Source organism: Schistocerca serialis, chromosome 2 (genome assembly GCF_023864345.2).
Source record: "Schistocerca serialis cubense isolate TAMUIC-IGC-003099 chromosome 2, iqSchSeri2.2, whole genome shotgun sequence".
Lineage (NCBI taxonomy): Eukaryota > Metazoa > Arthropoda > Insecta > Orthoptera > Acrididae > Schistocerca > Schistocerca serialis.
Window position 1 is genome coordinate 838,863,400 of NC_064639.1, and position 25,290 is coordinate 838,888,689.

At 39.5% G+C, this 25,290-nt stretch overlaps 1 protein-coding gene across 2 annotated transcripts in view; it reads right to left on the bottom strand.

Annotated features, from left to right (window-relative positions):
• Positions 1–25,290, bottom strand: part of LOC126458107 (TELO2-interacting protein 1 homolog) — a 141,818-nt gene that overhangs the window by 4,376 nt on the left and 112,152 nt on the right. Inside the window, exons 12-15 of one of the 2 annotated variants that reach the window (XM_050094935.1) lie at positions 24,077–24,367; positions 8,656–8,978; positions 3,883–4,111; positions 240–374 (exon numbers count right to left, since the gene is read on the bottom strand). In XM_050094935.1, the coding sequence (XP_049950892.1) occupies positions 240–374; positions 3,883–4,111; positions 8,656–8,978; positions 24,077–24,367 (978 nt within the window). Of the gene's footprint in view, positions 1–239; positions 375–3,882; positions 4,112–8,655; positions 8,979–24,076; positions 24,368–25,290 lie in introns of those variants that run through there. The other variant, XM_050094936.1, reaches the window with a different exon arrangement.

Consider the following 25,290-nt stretch of genomic DNA (forward strand, 5'->3'; position numbering starts at 1 on the left):
ATGTGAACTGCTGTTTGGGTACTGTTGCCAGATGCACATGCTCATCCATTTCATTTCCATATTTTAAAATGTACACAATACCTACTCCTTTAAATACTATTTCACCAGTCTATATAGGCAACATGAAAGACATCAACATAAGACAATTGGAAATGACTGAGTTAAGACCTAATTCGAGCGAATGTAATGGGAACAGCTGTATCAAAATTTAACAGACCAGGAAAAAGCACATGACTTACTTTATGAACCTCCAAGCTCTTATTTGTTGGAGGGGGTACCAATTCGGGTGTTGGATACCACAGGCACACCAAACTGAACCATACAATATCAGCATCGACGAGGTACAATGACATGAACAGCTCCACACAACTTTCCTGTAATAAAGTATAATTGTCAGTGTCTGAGAAAATATGTTGGTTTACAACTTGCCTGAATTCATTGCTGCTATTCTTCCCCAGGATTATAAAGCTAATCTCAACAGATAGTAAAGTATACATTACAAGTATTAGCAAAAACAGAGCATTTTCAAAGTTTACTAAAATGCTAACACAGGATCCAATTGACACGGGTTTTGAAACAGACAATGAAATCAATCATGTTGTGCTCAACAGTGTGTTCCATCACTGGGTGGTCTTGACCACAGTTTTGTGTTGGTCATTCATTCAGGGGGACAGCTAGGTGGTGGTCATGTCCCCCCCCCCCCCCAAAAAAAAAAAAAAAAAAAAAAAAAAAAAAAAAAAAAAAAAAAAAAATGCTGTGCAAGAATTGCAGTTGAAATGTTATATGACACAAATGCTTTCACAGGTGGCCCTGCCTCTGACAGCATAGGATAAACTTGAGTAGGGTGTTTTGGATGGGTATATCACACAGGTCTTGTATCTGGGTCTTCCACAGGAATATGACACACATGCCAAGACGTTGGGAGTGTATGTGACATAATGATGGACTAGGACATTGAGTAGATTGGGTGGGCAGCAGAATACCTCACTGTGAACGGCACAAAGAACATAGTGCTCATTTCCAGATATGACGATACAAAGATGAAGCACAGACGAAGGATATTATTAAGCATAATATACAAGAATTCAGTCTATTTGCTCATCAACAGCTCAACAACATCTCCATTAAAATGATGTGAAGTACTGCTTTGTAAAGAATTGTGGGTAATTAGAAATGTAGCAGTGGAGAGAGTATCAGTTATTAATCAAATTCTGTGCACATAATTAATGCATAGTAACTTCTTTAAAAAAGAAAGGGTAACACTGTGACATTGTTAGAAGATAATTCAGAAAGTAACAACTTATTGCACATTTGGTGTACAGACTGATTTCAGGCTGCTGTCCAAGGTTGAATGTTTTCCTCAACATCTCAGTGTTCCGTGAGGGCCAGTTCCTACGACACATTGTTTAAAATAAATTGTGTGGCATGAAGTCGTGCTGACTATTAGTTCAGAGGGGTTATTCAATGTCTGAACATTTGGAAGTTGAAACCCTTGTGGCAAGGGGTTGAGAGTGTGAGTTGCATGGGGATGGACCAGGATGTTGAGTAAGTTGGGTGGGCAGCAGAACACCATTCTAGGGGTGAGAAGGATTGTGGGTAGGGTGTTCATCATTTCCAGGATAAATAGTCATCCAAGCCCTGATGAAGAACATGGTTCACTTTCTCCAGTCCTGGGTGGTACTCGATGATGATGGGGATATTTCTTTGCAGCTCATTCTTAAAAGGTGTTGGGAGGATTAGGACTGTGTGAGGATATGCCATGGGAAATCTGTTTGGAGACAAAGTTTGAAAGGCAGTACCTGTCTGTTAAGGCCTTTGTGTGATGTTCAGCATACTGGACAAGGGAACAGGACAAGGTGAAGCAAAAGGGGGAGAAGGGGTTGAGGTTGTGCAGAAATTAGGATATGACATGGGTCTGGTTCAAGTTCACTGATATCTTCATGATCTGCACCCAAGCCCAGGATGCCATATCCTCTTTTCTCCACAACCTCAACACCCCCCCCCCCCCCCCCACCTCCCCTCTCAGTCCATCCATCCATTCCACCAAGTCCTCATTAGTCAACATGCCGCCTTTGTGGACATTGACCTCCATGGCTCAGTTCATACCTCAGTCTGTATCATGCCTGTTAACTGCCAACAGTACCTGCATTTTGACAGCTGTCGATCCTCCCACAACAAAAAATTGCTCCCATTTAGCCTGACGACATATCTGCAGTGACGAGAAGTCCCTTGCTCATTATGCTGAAGGTCTCACAGAGGCCTTCATGGACAGGCACTACCCCCTCCCCACCAAAACCAGAACAGATTTCCCTTGCCATACTCTCACACACTCTCCTAATCCCCCACCACCTCCAAGAACCACTGCAAAGAAGCACTTGTATCATCATCCAGTACCACCCAGGATGGGAGCAACTGAACCATGTTGTTTGCTAGGGCTCTTATTATCTATCATCATATCTGGAAACAATGGACATCTTACGCATGATCCTTCCCACCACTCCTGGAGCGGTATTATGCAGCCCATCCAGCCTACCATCATCATCCCATGCCACTCCCACTCCCAAACCTCTCCAAAGGGGTCACATTCCTGTGAAACACAGAGGTACAAAACCTCCACGGTCCACACATCCTGCACATCCTACTCCAGTCCTGTCGTAGGTTTACCCTATCCCTTCAAGGAAGGACCACCTGTGAAACCACCCATCATATACCAGCTCTGCTGCAATTTCTGCACAGCATTTTTTGGGAGCATCACCACCAACCAGCTGTCCACGTGACTGAATGTACCGTCAAACTATGGACAAGAACAGTGTTGACCAACTGTTGGCAGAACAAGCTCGAGTTCAATCACTGCTTCACAACCCATGCCATCTGCATCCTCTCTACTGGCTTGAGATTTTCTGAAACACACACACACACACACACACACACACACACACACGTGTGTGTGTGTTTTCTCTAGCTCATAAAAAAAAGGTAGCAAGTTTTCATTCTTTTTTATGTGTATGTCTACACTGAATGTTCTATTTGCTCCGACAATACTGTATTTACATTCCACCGGAACTTTACACAAAATTATATCTTTTCCATTATTAAAATGATATTGAAAACAAACTTCGTTTCTTTCAAAACAATACTCAAGGTATACAGCTGATAGGGAATGGCTCTTTCCACTCAAAGAAAGCTGTTTCTTGCTTACTACTTGGAACTGGATTTCATTTATTTCACGGTCAGCCATCACTTACTACAGCTGCTAATTTGGACTCCATACTTCACAAATTTAGTATTCGTATTTCACGTCTAGCAGTCTTTACAGAGAACTTTTTCAATTACAAATGACTGTACAGTAATACAAAAAATACATGTTGAATTCTTTATGGATATAACAAATGAAATTAGCTCTTACTTTTTACATCTAATCACAACAGTTTCCAGAATCAACATAGCATTCCTCACGAAAGGCCAAACTGTTTCACATGACTAATCTCTCAAATATATGTCTATTGTCTCCAGATCTTATGCAATTAGAATACTCATCACATTGTGCAACTCCTGGCAGCAACACTGCTTCAGTTTTGTATCTACTTCAATGAGAAGTATATTGATACCTCTCTCCACTTACTTACAATAAAAACTGAAGCTACAATGTTAATCTCTGAACTCTTCATTTCTTCCTTCTCATTTCTACACAGCCTGAAGAATGAGGCAGTAAATCTTAAATGCACATGCATGTGATATGTTTAAAGTCACCATATTTTTAACTTTGATATTTGCATCTGAATCTTATATACATAAAATTGATTTGATGACAAACATTTCAACCATTTACTATAAAACACTGATACTTCAAAACAAGACAATCATTTTATAATCCGGTCTCACCTGCAGAGGACGAGGCTGCTGAGAAGAGAGGTAAGGGGCGCACACAGCCACAAGGTCCCTCAGTGGGCGGCCACTCATGGACAGTGCTGCAGCTAGACGTCCCAGGCCTTGCAGAAGGCACAGCTGTAATTTATATGCCTGCGTGAAGCGATATGCACTTGCACTGTCTTGCAGTGTGCTATTGTGGGCAGAGCGACGTAAAAACTCGAACAGTGGAGGTAGTGCTAATCTGAAATGACAATACAGCAGTTTTCTTGTTATTCTTACTACCCCATCAACAACAACAGTAAGTCAAGGCAGAACACATCTTTTAGTGCATTGCACCCAATCGGAACAAGAACTTGAGATCAGTTTTACATACACTAGGGACATTTCATAAATTATGCACACTGATTTTTTATGTGCACATTTACTTATTTATTTCAATATCTCTTTACAGTCCTTCAATATACCCTATGACTGAATCCCAACATCTCAGAAGCTCTATTATCCCATCCAGGACACAATTTCTGTTCATCTCTCTAATGGCTTGGGTAATGGCATCTTTCTCTTCCAGAGAAAGATAATGGCATCCACACATAGGTTTTTTCAACTTTGGGAACAAGTCGAAGTCTGGTGGACTCACGTCCAGGCTGTAGAGAGGATGAGGGAACTCTTCCCATCTGTACTCACACAGTTTTTTGGCTATAACACTGCTGATACGCAGGCAAGCACTGTCATGGAGAATGAATGGCCCAACCTTGAGCAACTGAGGTCAGGTTTTGTGCATTTTTCTGCGCAGGTTTTGCTTGAAGATATGTTAACACATTGTTGTGCCACTTGCCCCACATGGGACTCAAGCTGTTATGATGATTCCTTGGAGGTTATAAGCAAAAAATCACCATTCACTTGAGCTTCAATTAAAGGCATCGACAGTTTTTTGGACGTGGAGAGTCTGAAGCTCTCCATTCACTGGACTGTGAGTTCAACTCCAGTTTGAAGTCTACAATCCACATTTCATCAATAGCGACAATTCAACATGTTTCATCAATAGTGACAATTCAACACTAGAATCCTCCACCTTCGTGGTCAAATCATTCTTTGATCAAGATCACAATGTCCAGGCACTTCTGCTTCATTCAGCAGTCAGACAGTGTGGGACCCATCCTGCAAAAATTTCTCTCTTCTTCAAATCATTTGTCAGAATACAGAATACTGCTGTTGGGGGACTTCCTGTGGCTTTAGAGAGTTACTCACAAGTCGCACTGCATTGTTCTTCAAGAGCATCTGCCGCAAGTTTCACACTTCGTTCATCTGTTGATGTTTTTGGCCTTCCAGGTCTCAGATTATCGCCTATGCTCATACAAGCGCTATGAAAATGACTCACCCAATGTGAAACTGTACTACAGTCTACTGTAAACTCACCACAAACTTCACTTAATGCACTGTGGATGTTTGTCAGGTTTTTGCCGTGTAATGTTTCAATCTTGATGTACGACCTTTGGTCTTCAACATTCACAGTTTCCAAGACCCATGCATGGTCCATTTCCACCTCTCACCAATTTTATGTTAGAGTACACAGCTTCTTTTTCAAGCTCCCAACTACATCTGACATAATTTTCATTGTTGCTGCATCAAACAATCCACAGTAATACTAATCTGTGCACTATTTATGAAATATATCATGTATATTTATTCAAGGTAATTTCCAAGTTCAGTAATCTGTTGCTGTAATTGTCACTGTGGGGCCAATGACTCCACATAAAATCTGGTTATGACACATGACCAATGTTATCACACTCATCTGCAGACAAGAAGTCACAAAAACAGTGACATTAATCCTTCTGAGATGTCTGAGGGCTCACAACAACAGCATCATTTAAATGCTGTACAATGAAAAGAGAGACATCATGATTTTGTGTGTAGAATATGGGAGGTTTGTAATGAGCCTGCATTTGATTATGATATGCAAATGCAGCTCCAGGTGACAGGCAGACATATGATGGCAGCTGATGTTACTGCGCGTTCAAATATTGTAAAATTTGTGCTGAACTGAATTACAAATTATTTATTTTCTTTCTTTGTCAGTTTAACACTGTTTAATACAAACTCCACATTTTATTTTTGTGCCATCACCATCACTATCACTCGTTGTAGCAAAACTACTGATGTGCATCAACAGCTTACGGTCTTGTGGTGCTGTCAACATGTCATCACCAACATTCATGCCCAATAGAAAATCCCCGCCACATTATTTCATTGTAGCAAGTGACAGTGGGGGGCAGAGGGGGCAGGGACAACCCTCCACCACAGCTTTTTTTATATCAACAAGTGTTTTAGCATCCACCAGTACAGCCACTTTACAGGAATTATCCATCAACAGACTGGAGCAGAGTTTGGTGAAATGTTCATCAAAAATTCCTACTGTCAGATGTCAAATCCATTGTAAAGGTTCCAACTAGAGCGAAGTCGCACAAAATCTAATACCAAATCCTCTCTGTAGAAAGTATCAATTACAGGATACTCTCGCACATACATTCATTTGCTCAGATGAAAATGCAATTTAGTAGTGGACAAGGAAGATATTTGTTTTAATTACCAAAATGAGCCCTACCATGAGTGACGTGAACGTCATTTTCCAACCTGAGTGGTACATGTTCCACTGGACAAAACACCAGTCGTATGCTTGGTACATGGCGCGTTTCACTCACTAATTGATTAGCACAGTTACTCTGGACATATTAGACTACCAATATTATCTGTAACAGCAACACTGGATCACGTAACAAAGGTGCGGCAGAAACTCGTCTGAACAGTTCCAAAAGTTTTTATCCCATTTGTCTTGGTTTGCGTTGATCAAGCATAAAAGATAGAATTCAGTGAGGACCGACAACACTCTTGGAATGTTAATGGTATTTACTGGGCCAGAACATCAGAACCTTAAAAAAAGGACTTATTTTTATTTTTCCTTTATTTCATTTTTCCCCCACTTCAACATGAAGAGATTTAATTTCCAGAACTAAGATTAAAGGAGGAAAAAGGTAAAAGGTACATCAAACGACACAGATTAAGAAAAAAAAAAAGAAAAAAGAATAATGCTGACTCTCAGTCATGGGATGCTGGGTTTGATTCCTGGGTGGATCCACTTTTGGGACCAGACATATGTATTGTCATCATCACCGTTTTATCCTCACTGATGCACAAGTTGCCAAAGTGGCATCAAATAAAAAAAATCTTGCACCAAGTGGCAGAACATACCGAAAGGGTCTCCTGCCCAATAAAAGCATATGCAATCCCAAAGGCGTTTAATTCATCCTTCCATACTAATATTATTAAGTGTGTGCATTGCATTTTAACAACCAAGCCACTAAACCGATTTTGAAGTAATTTGGTACAGATATAGCTTAAACCCTATGCAAAAATGTAGACTACTTGAGGGGAGGGGGGAATAAATATTAAAATATTTATAAATTTGTTGCACAATGTATATGTAGCCCATGCCCCACTGCATGCACCATTTAACTTACTTACTTACTAAGCATAAATCATCATAACAAAACTATTGAGATGTGACTGCAGCAATGTAAACAAAGGAATGTATCTACATAGGCTTTACTTGCATAATGATTCACATTATTAATGTTGGGTTTGCAGCCAATTCTCAAATTCAACAAGATATGATACACCCAAAGAAATGAAATGGAAGACCCTTTCACTTTTGAATCAGAGATTTCTGTCATAGAAGTGCTATGGAAACTTTGTCCTGGTGTTGCCACTGTGCAAGACAGTAGTTTTACAAAGACCTGCAAAAATGAGGATACTGCTGTGTCTTATTGTCAGTACCTTCAATGCATCCCCCTTCTTTGTCCTTTCACTACCAATTAATATCATATTTTCAACTTTGGAGAATTTATTGGGTACCTGCAATCTTTAGCCTGGGTCCTTCAGATCTGCTCGTAAGTTCAGATGATGTACCTCTTTTTACTCAGGTTCCGTTTCAAGTGTCCTTGAGCTTAATCAATGGACAGTTGTATGCAGAAATGAAAATATTTTGTTGTTACATGCTACCTTTAACCTATTTTGTTTTATTTTCTGAAAAGATTTTTTGAAGAGACTGATGAAGTAGCTAAATGGAATTTATTACCACATATAGTTGCTAATTAATTCATGGAGAATTTGCAGGAGAGACCATTGAGAGGGCAACTTTAAAACCTGCTTGTTTTTCAATTTATGTTAATGAAATACGTGTGATCTGGCTACATGGAGTAGATTCTCTAAAACATTTCTGAGAACATGATAATTCTCTTCAAGCTGATGTTAAATATATGGTGGAAGTTCAAAATGATGAAAATGTTCCTTTTTTTGACATCTATCGCAACATGTTGGCAGTCACAGTGCACTATTTGTCCAAGAATCACGTGATGGAGTATGAATAAACCAGGATCTTGGCCGAGACATTGTGAGTGTTGGACACTATGAACCAGCAGTGCACCTGTCGACTGTTCGATCACCAAAAATGCTCTTACATCTTCTATTAAGAAGTTTTCATACATCTTATTCATGAATATCACTACGAAGATATTGCGAATCCATTTCATTGGCTGATTGCTGTAGATGCAGCTTGTTAAATAGTACAGTAATGATGCCCACAAACCTTAATGAAGTGTAAATTACAAAAATCTGACCATGAATTCCCAGATAACTTACACATCTTATTAAACACATTTATCACACTATCAGAAAGACAATAACATCTAAAATATTGAATGTTTATTATGCAGAGATATGTCCTACTTTATGCATCTGGAGCGCAGGAAGTCACCTGAGGTGTATGCAAGAGCACAAAGCAGAGTAAAACATCTTGCAAGGACCAATGGATCTGGACTTCGAAAGAGAGGTGCCATTGCCTCCCATATCTTGTGTGTCAATCTCAGCAAGGTGCTGGAATGTGTCCTCAGACAATGCACCCCATCAGTCAGAGTTTCCAGTGAAATAACCTGATGGCGAGGAGCATGAGATCGTGGAAGTGTATGAAGGCATCGACTTAACACCTCCCGCACAGCAGCAACATGTGGTGGAAGACGCTCTTGGTGATCTTCCGATGAATCATTATAATCCTGAAAGCAAACAACACAGGATGAGAACAGGTTTTCCGAGACATGTTATCAAACCACCATGATTTCATTTAGTCACAACTTAAAATATCACTCCATACAAAGTTCCATTATCAACAGAGAAAACCTCTTGGATTTTAATACCACAAAACTGTGAGTCAGAAAACAATAATACATTTAGTAGACATTACATGCAGTCCAAAAATTGACTCAATGCAAAAAACAACATGTAATACAACAGGTTGAAAACCAATGGAAAAAAGAAGTGAACTACACTATTCTCAGAGTTATGAAGTGTAATGTTAGCTCACTAAAGATGTCACTAAAATTAAATGAGATTATTCAGGGCAATGGCTTGAATGAGAGAAACTGGCACAGGACAAAAGTAAAATAAAATTTTATATGCCAGCAATAAACAATACTTAAAGATGAATTTGATGAAAACTGAGAAGTCAGTTGTAAGGGATGAACATATAGATGCATAAATGAGACAAAAATAGGTATAAACAGAGAAAAATAAAACCAAAAGAATAAAATTATAGAGAAGCAGTAGCCAAGTAAGAGACAAGACGCCTCCAGTTACTCATACAATGCTGCACACAAATTGTGTAGGAAAATAAATTATTAATCCAAATCCCCCACATTGAAATTTTAGGTTTCAGGAGAATCAAAAGAATTTTTTTCTTGTTAGATGAACTATCTAAGTAACTTCTGGCAACATTCAAGTCATCAAACACAGTGGCCAGTGTACAGAACAGTAAGATCAAAAATTTTGCTTTTTATTGTAGCAAGAATCCAAGATGACCATTGCCTCATGTCACTTATTATGCCTATGACCAAATGAGCTACCATCAACAGAGAAATCAAGATGATGCCAGAATCATAGAAAGATATGACTTTCCTTACAACAATCCATTAGAAGTTCTGAGTAAAAATGACACCAATATACCTCTTGTCAATAGTTCCAACACTATGGACAGGACCAATCACGAGGCACAGCAGAAGAAATTAAGAAGCGTAAGATAAACTAGGAAGCAAGGGGAGAAGAAAAGGAAATGGAAAAAGAGACATGAATGATGCAACTGTAACAGATATTCCAGGTGTATTCTGTGATTTCAACAAAGTAAATATCTGGAACCAAACAACAGCACTAGTTGCATTTTTATTTTCAATCACCAGACCGGTTTTGGCCACAGAGGCCATTTTCTAGAGGTTATATGAACTATATTGAGGTTGAGGGTGGGGGGCAGCAGAGTGTAATAAGTTGTACAATACGAAAAAGAAAGTAACAACAAACATTGTCAGAACAAGCATTGTGAAACAAATAATCTATAACAACTCATCTACAAACATCATGAAAATGGCATGGTAAAATAAATAATCTTGTACAATAACTTGGCCACAATTAAGTTAGTAACACATATAACAAGAACTTAAGAGTCTATCTTCATGGGAGTAAAGAGACAAGACTGGTGAAACATATAATGAGGCGGTGCTTAAATTCAGGATAGCTGGGTTGCAGGAAGGTCCTGTGCCAGACAGTAGGACAGAGGGAAGCATATAATAATAATAATAATAATTATTATTATTATTATTATTATTATTATTATTATTATTAGAGTAATTAGCAGATTGTGAAAATAAAACAAAATACAGAAATACATGGCATTTGAAAAATTTACATAGACACACCAGAGAAAGCATCATAAAAAGAAGTAATAAAAAAAAGTAAAGACAAAAGATGACACTCAGAGAATCTAATGCAAAAGAAGTGACGAGCTTGGAAAGCCATCGATGCCAAACAAGAAGAATCAGCAAACACATTCTTGAATACAGGCATGATGTTTAAACGATATGAGGTCCTGCCATTTACAGGCAGTCCTGTAACCTACCCCTCCCCTGTTTAAGCACTGTCTCACCTGTGCTTTCTATGAGAAAGTGGATCAATCCCACATTTGGCTCATCCTGGAACTGGGCCACCAACAACACTGCAGCCTGAAAACATGTTGGCTGGACTTGCTATGAAATAATTTTCTCTGCAGCAGCCTGAAGGCAATACCCACACATCACCTGAGCCCAATCCAACGAGTCAGGCAATCGTAACATCATAGCAAGAGATTCAACAGGAATAAAACTTTGATGTTTAGCCTGCACATATGCTGAGCAAGAAATACTCACCAGATAAGCATGAGGTCTCACCAGTCTGTCTGTGCACTTCCATGACGCTAGGTTTGTCAGTTCATGTTACATATAAGGCATATTCTGAAACTGAGGTCCATTTGGTCACAAAAAAATTAGCTCATGAGAAAAGGTTTTAGTGACAGTAATATTTTTCTAAATATATACTTCTCTATAAATTGGCATTCACATCTATTGTTGTTGTTGTTGTTGTCGTCTTCAGTCCTGAGACTGGTTTGATGCAGCTCTCCATGCTACTCTATCCTGTGCAAGCTTTTTCATCTCCCAGTACCTACTGCAACCTACATCCTTCTGAATCTGCTTAGTGTATTCATCTCTTGGTCTCCCTCTACGATTTTTACCCTCCACGCTGCCCTCCAATACTAAATTGGTGATCCCTTGATGCCTCAGAACATGTCCTACCAACCAATCCCTTCTTCTGGTCAAGTTGTGCCACAAACTTCTCTTCTCCCCAATCCTATTCAATACTTCCTCATTAGTTATGTGATCTACCCATCTAATCTTCAGCATTCTTCTGTAGTGCCACATTTCGAAAGCTTCTATTCTCTTCTTGTCCAAACTATTTATCGTCCATGTTTCACTTCCATACATGGCTACACTCCATACGAATACTTTCAGAAATGACTTCCTGACACTTAAATCAATACTGCATGTTAACAAATTTCTCTTCTTCAGAAACGCTTTCCTTGCCATTGCCAGCCTACATTTTATATCCTCTCTACTTCGACCATCATCAGTTATTTTGCTCCCAAATAGCAAAACTCCTTTACTACCATAAATGCTTCATTTCCTAATCTAATTCCCTCAGCATCACCCGACTTAATTAGACTACATTCCATTATCCTTGTTTTGCTTTTGTTGATGTTCATCTTATATCCTCCTTTCAAGACACTGTCCATTCCATTCAACTGCTCTTCCAAGTCCTTTGCTGTCTCTGACAGAATTACAATGTCACTGCTTCCCTTTCATGCCCCTCGACTCTTACAACTGCCATCTGGTTTCTGTACAAATTGTAAATAGCCTTTCGCTCCCTGTATTTTACCCCTGCCACCTTTAGAATTTGAAAGAGAGTACTCCAGTCAACATTGTCAAAAGCTTTCTCTAAGTCTACAAATGCTAGAAACGTAGGTTTGCCTTTCCTTAATCTTTCTTCTAAGATAAGTCGTAAGGTCAGTATTGGCTCACGTGTTCCGATATTTCTTCAGAATCCAAACTGATCTTCCCCGAGGTTGGCTTCTACTAGTTTTTCCATTCGTCTGTAAAGAATTCGTGTTAGTATTTTGCAGCTGTGACTTATTAAACTGATAGTTCGGTAATTTTCACATCTGTCAACACCTGCTTTCATTGGGATTGGAATTATTATATTCTTCTTGAAGTCTGAGGGTATTTCACCTGTTTCATACATCTTGCTCACCATTCACATCTATATTATATGTAATACTTCACCAGCTTCTTTAACCCCTCTGCATAGAAGTCTGCTGTCTGGGAACTGAACCAGTTGGTAATGTCGGTCTCGAGTTCACCATCATTTTGAAATCATTGTCCACCCAGCCACTTCTTCAAAGGAAAGAAGAGGAAATAGCTGCTTGGTGCAAGGTTGGGACTGTATGGACAGTGCTCAAAACATTCACAATGAAAATCTTGAATATTCTTGGTTTTGACAGTGTTGCCATGAATGAGGACATTGCTACACCACACTTTCCCATGGCATCAATTTTAGACTGCATGTCTCAGTCTGATTAGCATTCCACAGTGAACGTCAGCTGAAAATGTTGACCCATGGTCCATGAAATCAATCAAAAGGACACTTTTCATCCCAAAAACTGGTACCATCATTTTTCCCATGAAGAACAGAGATCGCTTAAGCTTTTTTGGTTTGGATGAACTTGAATGGCACCACTGCATTGACTGTTGTTTTGGTCCTGCACTGGTGTACGACACCTGTGTCTCGTCACCTGTAACAATATGGGAAAACAGCTCATCCCCATCTTGTCTATAGCAGGCCAAAAACTGTTGTGCAGTACGCATCCTTTGCTCTTTGTGCTGATCAGTGAGCATTTTTGGAATCCATCTCACACACAGTTTCTGATATCCAAGCTGTTAAGTGCCAAATGTGTACATCGAGGGTCCAGTAACATTTTAGAATTTGTTTGCCAGACCACTAATCGTCAATCACTGATCACTCTGAATTTTTTGGTTCACTTGATCAATGACATTGTCAGAATTCATACTGGGTCTGCCACTCTGCTGTTCATCATGAATATTTGTACAGCCATTTTGAAAATCTCGAGACCATTTTCAAACTTTTTTGTCACTCATTTTTCAGGACCACAAAAGGCATCTACATCTACATCTACATGACTACTCTGCAATTCGCATTTAAGTGCTTGGCAGAGGGTTCATCGAACCACAATCATACTATCTCTCTACCATTCCACTCCCGAACAGCACACGGGAAAAACGAACACCTAAACCTTTCTGTTCAAGCTCTGATTTCCCTTATTTTATTTTGATGATCATTCCTACCTATGTAGGTTGGGCTCAACAAAATATTTTTGCATTCGGAAGAGAAAGTTGGTGACTGAAATTTCGTAAATAGCTCTCGCCGTGACAAAAAACGTCTTTGCTGTAATGACTTCCATCCCAATTCGCGTATCATATGTGCCACACTCTCTCCCCTATTACATGATAATACAAAACGAGCTGCCCTTGTTTGCACCCTTTCGATGTCCTCCGTCAATCCCACCTGGTAAGGATCCCACACCGCGCAGCAATATTCTAACAGAGGACGAACGAGTGTAGTGTAAGCTGTCTCTTTAGTGGACTTGTTGCATCTTCTAAGTGTCCTGCCAATGAAACGCAACCTTTGGCTCGCCTTCCCCACAATATTATCTATGTGGTCTTTCCAATTGAAGTTGTTCGTAATTTTAACACCCAGGTACTTAGTTGAATTGACAGCCTTGAGAATTGTACTATTTATCGAGTAATCGAATTCCAACGGATTTCTTTTGGAACTCATGTGAATCACCTCACACTTTTTGTTATTTAGCGCCAACTGCCACCTGCCACACCATACAGCAATCTTTTCTAAATCGCTTTGCAACTGATACTGGTCTTCGGATGACCTTACTAGACGGTAAATTACAGCATCATCTGCGAACAACCTAAGAGAACTGCTCAGATTGTCACTCAGGTCATTTATATAGATCAGGAACAGCAGAGGTCCCAGGACACTTCCCTGGGGAACACCTGATATCACTTCAGTTTTACTCGATGATTTGCCGTCTATTACTACGAAATGCGACCTTCCTGACAGGAAATCACGAATCCAGTCGCACAACTGAGACAATACCCATAGGCCCGCAGCTTGATTAGAAGTCGCTTGTGAGGAGCGGTGTCAAAAGCTTTCCGGAAATCTAGAAATACGGAATCAACTTGAGATCCCCTGTCGATAGCGGCCATTACTTCGTGCGAATAAAGAGCTAGCTGCGTTGCACAAGAACGATGTTTTCTGAAACCATGTTGATTACGTATCAATAGATCGTTCCCTTCGAGGTGATTCATAATGTTTGAATACAGTATATGCTCCAAAACCCTACTGTAAACCGACGTCAATGATATAGGTCTGTAGTTAGATGGATTATTCCTACTACCCTTCTTAAACACTGGTGCGACCTGCGCAATTTTCCAATCTGTAGGTAAAGATCTATCGGTGAGCGAGCAGTTGTATATGATTGCTAAGTAGGGAGCTATTGTTTCAGCGTAACCTGAAAGGAACCTAATCGGTATACAATCTGGACCTGAAGACTTGCCTGTATCAAGCGATTTGAGTTGCTTCGCAACCCCTAACATATCTACTTCTAAGAAACTCATGCTAGCAGCTGTTTGTGTTTCAAATTCTGGAATATTCCATTCGTCTTCCCTGGTGAAGGAATTTTGGAAAACTGCATTCAATAACTCCGCTTTAGCGGCACAGTCGTCGGTAACAGTACCATCGGCACTGGGCAGTGAAGGTATTGACTGCGTCTTGCCGCTTGTGTACTTTACATACGACCAGAATTTTTTCGGATTTTCTACCAAATTTTGAGACAATGTTTCGTTGCGGAACCTATTAAAGGCATCTCGCATTGAAGTCTGTGCCAAATTTCGCGCGTTTGTAAATTTTAGCCAATCTTCGGGATTTCGCGTTCTTCTGAACTTCGCATGCTTTTTCCGTTGCCTCTGCAACAGCGTTCGGACCTGTTTTGTGTACCATGGGGGATCAGTTCCATCTCTTACCAATTTATGAGGTATGAATCTCTCAATTGCTGTTGCTACTGTATCTTTGAATTTGAGCCACATCTCGTCTACATTTGCACAGTCAGTTCGGAAGGAATGGAGATTGTCTCTTAGGAAGGCTTCTAGTGACACTTTATCTGCTTTTTTAAATAAAAATTATTTTGCGTTTGTTTCTGGTGGATTTGGAAGAAACGGTATTGAGCCTAGCTACAACGACCTTGTGATCACTAATCCCTGTATCAGTCATGATGCTCTCTATCAGCTCTGGATTGTTTGTGGCTAAGAGGTCAAGTGTGTTTTCGCAACCATTTACAATTCGCGTGGGTTCGTGGACTAACTGCTAGAAATAATTTTTGGAGAAAGCATTTAGGACAATCTCGGAAGATGTTATCCACCTACCACTGGTTTTGAACAAGTATTTTTGCCAACATATCGAGGGAAGGTTGAAGTACCCACCAACTATAAGTGTATGAGTGGGGTATTTATTTGTTACGAGACTCAAATTTTCTCTGAACTGTTCAGCAACTATATCATCGGAGTCTGGGGGTTGGTAGAAGGAGCCAATTATTAACTTAGTTCGGCTGTTAAGTATAACCTCCACCCATACCAATTTGCATGGAGTATCTTCTTCGACTTCACTACAAGATAAACCACTACTGACAGACACAAACACTCCACCACCAATTCTGCCTAATCTATCTTTCCTGAACACCGTCTGAGACTTTGTAAAAATTTCTCACAATGGATTTCAAGCAGCGGAAGATCCTTTGGCTGGCAAAAATATAATCACACTGCACTCTTCACAACTGGTGGGATCTACTATTGTCGCAGCCATTTTGATCTACTTTCACTGATTGGCAAACAACTACTGAATCAAACCAATGCTGCAGTAGTTTCCGAAATATTCGGTAGACACTGCTGCACACATGAAACCCCATTCAGGCTTACCATCAGTTAAATATTGGTCACCAGACCTTAGTTTAGGAATAAGCCTCGCATGTCACATTCTTAATTGTGGATGAGTTGTTATACAACATTATTTATTTACCATGGTAGGTCTGACAATGTTCTCAGTTAGTTTCTTTTTCATATAACTTATACCACCATACCTTGTTTTTCAATATTGTTCAGACAACCACTTGAAAATGGTCTTGGTGGCCGAAGCCATTTATGGTAACAGAAAATAAAAGCATGAATGGTGCTGTTATTTGATTCCAAGTAATTACTACAGATGTGGATCTCGCATCATCATGTTCCACGTGTGTCACAAAAAATTATAAAGCAAATATTAATCAGCATTTTGGTCACTGTTGCTGGTGGGCTACATCAGAGCATATAATACTAATGGGACAATGCACTGATTTCTCTCTCATCTTTGTAACTGCTTAACAGGAGGTAATAACAACCATTCTTTGATTGGATGTTAGAAATGGGGCAGAGTGGAGCAAAGGTTGTATACATAATTTTACAGGCCCATACTGGCAAATTAGGAAGGAGTTGCTGTTATGACGTTATTCTACTTCGCAATTTGGTGATGGTTAAGATGTGTTATTGCAATGGGTTTCTTATTACGGTTTAAAACCAAACTTTATGAGGCAGTTACGTAGGTGCAGTCTGTCCTTTAGCCAGCTACTGATGGCACCCAAGATGATTAAAGCTTGCAGTCATCATCATGATTAATGTTGGCGGACTGTCCAACTATTTTTATTTCCTCTCACATCCTCCTTAGGAAGGTAAGTTGCAGCTTAGCTAGGACATGAGCTGTCTTACGGTAAGAGAGGCTTGTGCTTTCTTAGGCCTGTATCAACAGGTCTCCAACATAAACTTATCTGTACTTACAAATGACCTCAGTGTGTGCAACATATTGACAGCATCTTTGGGTCCTAATGCTGTTACTCCTACAAAGGATGTGTTTAAATGAACACATAGTGAACAACACTGTTCACAGGGACAGTGACTCTCTAAACATACTGTAGAAGAACAGTGTGGGGCTGTTCCATCTACAAATCTCAGACGTATTTTTATGATTGCTTTCTTTGTGAACTGAAGGTGGTATAAAGCTTCTGCAGTTCTCTTACAACGTACAGGTATCAATTGTAAATAGGGTCAAAACCATGTTAAAAATGTAATGGTAAAAAAACTCTAAAGTGTGGTTCACACATGAAGATATGATGAATGATACATGATAAATACAGCTGTGATCACTAACAGAACTGTACAAAATTTAGAAAAATAGAACAACAGTTTTGTGCAGATGTACCTGTTTCGAATTTATGCTATAAGAGGATTTCAAAAAGTTTCCACCTGAAGGCCGTACAATCCAGTATCAGTATGCCAATCAGGCAAAATCGGTATCAGCATTGAAGCAATCATTCCACCAATGAGCCAGGTTGAATATAAGAACTTGGTAAAATATCACGACCTGTTGCGTGAAGAAGTCTTCGACCCTTCATGGCCTTTTTTAAGGGACTGAAAGGAGTGATAATCACATGGAGAGAGTTCAGGACTATAAGGCAGGTGCTCAAGTGTCTCCCACTTGCCTTGGCACAACTTCTGTGTTACAACATTTGGAATATGGAAGGTGTATTACCACCAAACGTGGCGCAACATGCCAAAACAGTCGTTTTCAACAGACATGCTGCCCCACACAAATTCTTCGTTCTCCAATGGATGTCTATCACTGCCTGTCCTTACACATCCCAGAAAAGAATTACAGCACACTGGTCTATTTGGAAGCATTTGGTAATAACATTGGCATAGTTCACATCTACACATGTATCACACATACATCAGAACGACGTGATGCCCCACTAATCCCTCTACCTGCATGTTGGTGATTATATACCGGCGTTGGAGTTACATTATGTTGCATATATGCTACAACAACGCGCTCAAATTAAAATTTATTGATCGTCCTTTATTGTCTGCTGCAGTCACAATTGTTGTTGTTGTTGTTGTTGTTGTTGTTGTTGTTGATGATGATGTTGTTTTTAGTCCAGAGACTGGTTTGATGCAGCACTCCATGCATGCTGCTCTACCCTGTGCAAGCTTCCTCATCCCCCGAGTAACTACTGCAGTCTACATCCTTCTGAATCTGCTTAGTGTATTCATCTCTTGGTTTCTGCAATTTTTATCCTCCACGCTTCCCTCCTGTGCTAAATTGGTGATCCCTTGATGCCTCAAGATGTGTCATACCAACCAATCCCTTCTTCTAGTCAAGTTGTGCCACAAATTCCTCTTCTCCCCAATTCTATTCAATACTTCCTCATTAGTAACATGATCTACCCATCTAATCTTCAGCATTCGTCTGTAGCACCACATCTCGAAAGCTTCTATTCTCTTCTTGTCTAAACTATTTATCGTCCATGTGTCACTTCTATACATGGCTACATTCCATACAAATACTTTCAGAAACGACTTCCAGACACTTAAATCTCTACTCAATGTTAACCAGTTTCTCTTCTTCAGAAACACTTTCCTTGCCATAGCCAGTCTACATTTCACATCCTCTCTACTTCGACCATCATCAGTTATTTTGCTCCCCAAATAGCAAAACTCATCTACTACTGTAAGTGTCTTATTTCCTAATCTAATTCCCTCAGAATCACCTGATTTAAATCTACTACATTCCATTATCCTCATTTTGCTTTAGTTGATGTTCATCTTATATCCTCCTTTAAGGCACTGTGCATCTGTTCAATTGCTCTTCCAGGTCTCTTGCTGTCGCTGACAGAATTACAATGTCATCGGCAAACCTCAAAGTTTTTATTTCTTCTCCATGGATTTTAATTTCTACTCCAAATTTTTGAATAACATCGGGGATAGGCTACAACCCTGTCTCATTCCCTTCTTAACCACTGTTATACTTTCATGCCCCTTGACTCTAATAATTGCCATCTAGTTTCTGTACAAACTGTAAATAGCCTTTTGCTCCCTGTATTTTACTCCTACTACCTTCAGAATTTGAAAGAGAGTATTCCAGTCAACATTGTCAAAAGCTTTCTCTAAGTGTACAAGTGCTATAAATGAAGGTTTGCCTTTCCTTTACCTATCTTCTAAAGTACGTCGGAGGGTCAGTATTGCCTTGCGTCTTCCAACATTTTACAGAATCCATACTGATCTTTCCCGAGGTCGGCTTCTACCAGTTTTTCCATTCGTCTGTAAAGAATTTTTGTTAGTATTTTACTGGTGTGAATTATTAAACTGATAGCTCAGTAATTTTCACATTTGTCAATACCTGCTTTCTTTGGGATTGGAATTACCATATTCTTCTTGACATCTGGGGGTATTTTGCCTGTCTCATACATCATGATCGCCAGATGGTAGAGTTTTGTCATGGCTGGCTCTTCCAAGGCTATCAATAGCTCTAATGGAATCTTGTCTACTCCCAGGGCCTTATTTTGACTTAGGTCTCTGAGTGCTCTGTCAAATTCTTCTCGCATTGTCATATGTCCCATTTCATCTTCGTCTACGTCCTCTTCCATTTCCATAATATTTCTCTTAAGTAAATCACCCCTGTATAGGCCCTCTATACACTCCTTCCACATTTCTGATTTCCCTCCTTTGCTTAGAATTGGTTTTCTTCTGAGCTCTTGATATTCATGCAGGTGGTTCTCTTTTCTCCAAAGGTCTCTTTAATTTTCCTGTAGGTGGCATCTATCTAACCTCTAGTGATATATGCCTCTACATCCTCACATTTCTCCTCTAGCCATCCCTGCATAGCCATTTTGCACTTCCTGTCGATCTCATTTTTGAGACGTTTGTATTCTTTTTCGCCTGCTTCATTTACTGCATTTTTATATTTTCTCCTGTCATCAATTAAATTAAATATCTCTTCTGTTATCCAAGGAGTTCTACTTGTCCTCGTCTTTTTACCTACTTGATCCTCTACTGCCTTTACTATTTCATCTCTCAAAGCTACCCATTCTACTCCTACTGTATTTCTTTCCTCCCATTCTTGTCAATCATTCCCTAATGCTCTCCCTGAAACTCTCTACAGCCTCTGGTTCTCTCAGTTTATCCAGGTCCTGTCTCCTTAAATTCCTACCTCTTTGCAGTTTCTTCAGTTTTAACCTACAGTTCATAATCAATAAATTGTGGTCAGAGCCCACATCCACCCCTGGAAATGTCTTGCAATTTAAAACCTGGTTCCTAAATCTCTGTCTTACCATTATATAATCTACATGAAACCTTCCAGTGTCTCCAGGCCTCTTCCACATATACAACCTTCTTTCATGAATCTTAAACCAAGTGTTAGGTATGATTAAGTTATGCTCTGTGCAAAATTCTATCAGGCAGCTTCCTCTTTCATTCCTTACCATCAGTCCATATTCACCTACTACTTTTCCGTCTCTTCCTTTTGCTGCTATCAAATTCCAGTCCCCCATGACTATTAAATTTTCCTCTCCCTTCACTATCTGAATAAATTATTTGATCTCATCATACATTTCTTCAATCTCTTCATCACCTACAAAGCTAGTTCGCATATAAACTTGTAGTACTGTGTTAGGAGTGGGCTTCATGTCTCTCTTGGCTACAATAATGCATTCACTATGCTGTTCATAGTAGCTTACCCGCACTCCTATTTTCTTATTCATTATGAAACCTACTCCTCCATTACTCCTATTAGATTATGTGTTCATACAGGGTGTATACGTGGACAAGGAAAAACAATTCCAGGATATCCCGGTTAAAAAATAGACTTTTTCCTGGGCGAAAATACATTTTTTCCGTGCTAAGTGACAGTAGGCTTTCTGTAGATTTTCCCTCGGAACCATAAAACTTACCAATCCTTTGAATGGGTAATGTTTTATACACTGACATAGAGCTTCCCAGAACTGTAGGGGGGGGGGGGAGAGAAGTTTTGGAAAGACCTTTGATGAAAAAAAGGAGAGTAGTTTTGGGAAGACCTTTGATGCACAGCAATATATATGCTGCATATTCTTGTATTATGAAAGTATAAATTCTAATTCCACCAAACACAGCATGTCAGTTTCTGGGGCATTGAAATCGAGATTGGGGTGCCCTTTTGTAGGTCAATTACATCTCATGCCACATGATCTCACCAGCTGATATTCAGAACATAGGACATGTTTTGTAGTCAGCCAATAGCAAGAGCACGCTGAAGTAGTGCTAACACACAAAGTACATAGTGTAGCTACAAGAAAAGCTAAGCTTTCAAATGTAATATCGATCGTTTTCTTTGTGTGTGTTATACTTTCAGATACATCATACAAATGTGTCAGTAAATTTAAAAATTATAAATGTCTGGCCTTCTGGACTTGAAATTCTTCTAAGTGGCTTGTCTTCAAAGTGTTAAGTTTTAAACAAGAGTCAAATGCTCTGTGATTTAAGAAATTCATCCCACATTCTCACAAATAACGTAAGTTGTCTTGAATAAAAGGAAATTTACTTTGAAAGTAATGCTTTTCAAATCACCATTTGCAATACTTTCCCGAGACTGTTAGAAATAGGTTCATTTCATCAGATGCCACAGAGTGCCAGAAAACAGGCATTATGCACACGCACAGCTGGGATGAAGTAAGAAGCCCACATGTTCATATGTATAAAGCATTAAGAGATCTTTCATTATACCATAAAAGAAATAGGGCATCAGAGGATACTCCAAGAGCAACGGAATTTTGGAAACCAAACTAAAATGTATAATTCAGCTTGAAGTGCATATTGGTTTGTCCAGATTCACAATGAAGTAGGCCCCACCTGATACTAAACTTTTCAGTGTGATTTCTGGGATGTAAATTTTCTTGCAGTACCAGTACCGCACTATCTCATGTTTGGTTCTTTATTATCACGCAATGCCATAAATGGCACTTGAAATTCAGCGAACAATTGGAACTAGGCAATACTGTGGAATGAAACACTTCCGTTTCGAATAAATTAAGTGTCTCAGCAGAAAAGATTAGTAAACCAAATTTCTGTAATAAACTGACAAAAATAACTTCATTGTTGTGCAAGGCAATTAATGCTTGACTGCCAAAAATGTGGAATTAAAATAAAATCATAAAATTGAAAACTAATAACGTATTTTTGCCTTCCTTAATTATGTGAATCTATTTCAATTCAGTTGATAGCTCTTGGCCACAGAAATCCATTTTGTTTCCTTTGACATGGGAGCTGTAAACACAGAGGAAACAGTGAAATCACTTAATGTAAACACGGACCACGTGGAGACTACCCCCCCCCACCCCCCACCCCCCATCCCCACTACAACCCAGACAACTCTGTGCATGTGTGAATCTGTGAATCTGGCTGCTTGCTGCTACTGCCGATACAGTTAACATCCACACCTCAAGTAGCCAGAAGCGGGATAAGGTACTGCTCATATGGGAGTCAACTGCGCATGCGCATGAGCCCACGGGCAACTGCTCAAACAAACCTAATGTAAACAGTTGTGATACCATGCCCATAGAATGCAGTTCATTGTTATGCAGTATTACACAGTCTTCACCCTATGGCTGTTGACATATTTTTGCTGTTTGCAAACACTTGTGCGCACAATAGTATTTTGTTGTAACTGGCGCATTTCCTTTGCAACTAAAGTTTTATTATTTATTTTTTCGTTTATGTTTTGTTGCTGCAGTATTATTCTCCAGTAGCAGGATACAGTAAAATTCTTTGCTAGAGTATCAGGTATTATCAGTCAAAATTACAAAAATTTAACTGAAAACATAAACAACGAAAAATTCCCGGAATTCCAAAAAATTCCCGTGTTTTTCCCGGTTTTCTCCCAGATGAAAAAATTCTGGGTTTTTGCTGCATTTCCCAGGTTGTATACACCCTGTTATAACACTGTATTCACCTGACCAGAAGTCTTGTTCCTCCTGCCACCGAACTTCACTAATTCACACTATATCTAACATTAATCTATCCATTTCCCTTTTTAAATTTTCTAATCTACCTGCCCAATTAAGGGATGTGACATTCCATGGTCTGATCCTTAGAACCCCAGTTTTCTTTCTCCTAGTAACGAAGTCCTCCTGAGCAGCCCCTGCCCAGAGATCTGAATGGGGAACTATTTTACCTCCGGAATATTTTATCCAAGAGGACACCATCAACATTTAACCATTAGTAAAGCTGCATGCCCTTGGAAAAAATTATGGCTGTAGTTTCCCCTTGCTTCCAGCCATTCACAGTAACAGCACAGCAAGGTCGTTTTGGTTAATGTTACTAGACCTGATCAGTCAACCATCCTGGCTGTTGCCCCTGCAACTACTGAAAAGGCTGCTGCCCCTCTTCAGGAACCACATGTTTGTCTCGCTCGCAACAGATACCCCTACACTGTGGTTGTACCTACAGTACAGCTATCTGTATCGCTGAGGCACACAAGCCTCCCCACCAGTGGCAAGTGGCAAGGACCATGGTTTATGGGGGGGGGGGGGGGGGGGGGCAGTTGCAATTATATGTTTTGTTAATAAAAAGGAACACTGGAACCGTGTTCAACTGTGCTGTCAGAATCCGGATCCTATTCCTGACTTCCAATCAATGTTGCAGAGTCCTAATTACCACATGTATTTAATAACACATGGTTGTGATTGTTCAAGATAAGCTTTACTATTCTTCATCTAATGTGAGCTCCAGCATGTAGATGCAGCACTTCTACTTACCTCTTGTTCTTCAGATGCTGTTGCTTCTGCAGCAAATCTTTTTCCTATTTCATCCATGCTGAGGGTCTCTGGTTCTTCTTCTAGGCATTGGTGCTTGTTCTGTTTGTATTCCAGCAGTTCTGTTACAAGGCTCACAGGCTTTAGTCTCTTTGGATCTGAGGGAATTTCTTCCCTTTGGGCCAACAGTTGCTTTTGATTCAACCAACTCCGTACACAACCAACAAATGCTCTCATCACATGTAGCTGGGCTAAAGAACGCTCGTCATCCTGATGTTCAGTCTGAGATATTACCTGTGAACACAACCAGCTTAATTTTAATTAACAATGAAACATAAAATATGAGATTCTGTTGTATTGATTTGATACTTCAATGAGAATGTATCAGTTTGTTAACATTTTTCAAGATATAATCACATCTCTTTTCTATTTAAATGATGTTTCATTTTAACTGTATTTTTATGTAGTAATGTTTTTCAACATGAACATTAGAAACAAATGTAGTAAAAACATCTAAAATATACACATTTATGAAGCAATTCATACTCGTATTCACATTTTATAGCCTCTTTCAGTATGGTATGTTACTGGCCATGTTCTTGTGAACTCCCAGGGCATCCAGATCTTTCCTGACTCTATCTTGTCACTTCAGCTCTGTGGTCTTCTAAGGTTTCTCCTTTTTGTGGCTTTCCTACTGTTTTTAATATACTTCTTCCCTTCTCAGTACATGTGTCACCCACTCAGTTTTCCTGCTCCTTATTTCTCACAACCACATCATTTTCTGAAACTTTCATGCCGATATATTGGTAAAATTTTCTTCCTTAATACCTTGGCTTCAAAGGAAATAATATTACTCTCCACCTTCTTGCTCCGTGTCTATGTCTCAGCTCTCCACATATTAAGACCAGTCACATAATTATCTTAAAAATCGGAGTTTGAATATTCTGGTTACCAGATTATTGGTAAATAGTGTATTCATTGCAAACATGCATCTCTCTTCAGACTATTATCAACTCTTCCATTTTATTATTCCAATTAAAAATGTTATCTGTGTATCTGAAGGACCCAACAGCTGGGATTCTCTCTACAACCCTACTCAGCAATGTTCCCCATACAAATATTAGTATCTGAGAAAATTTTACAGAGCGTAAAGATTGCAAACGTAAAATAATCCAGTCTCTAACCTCTGTGAAACATAATTATTTAATAATATATAT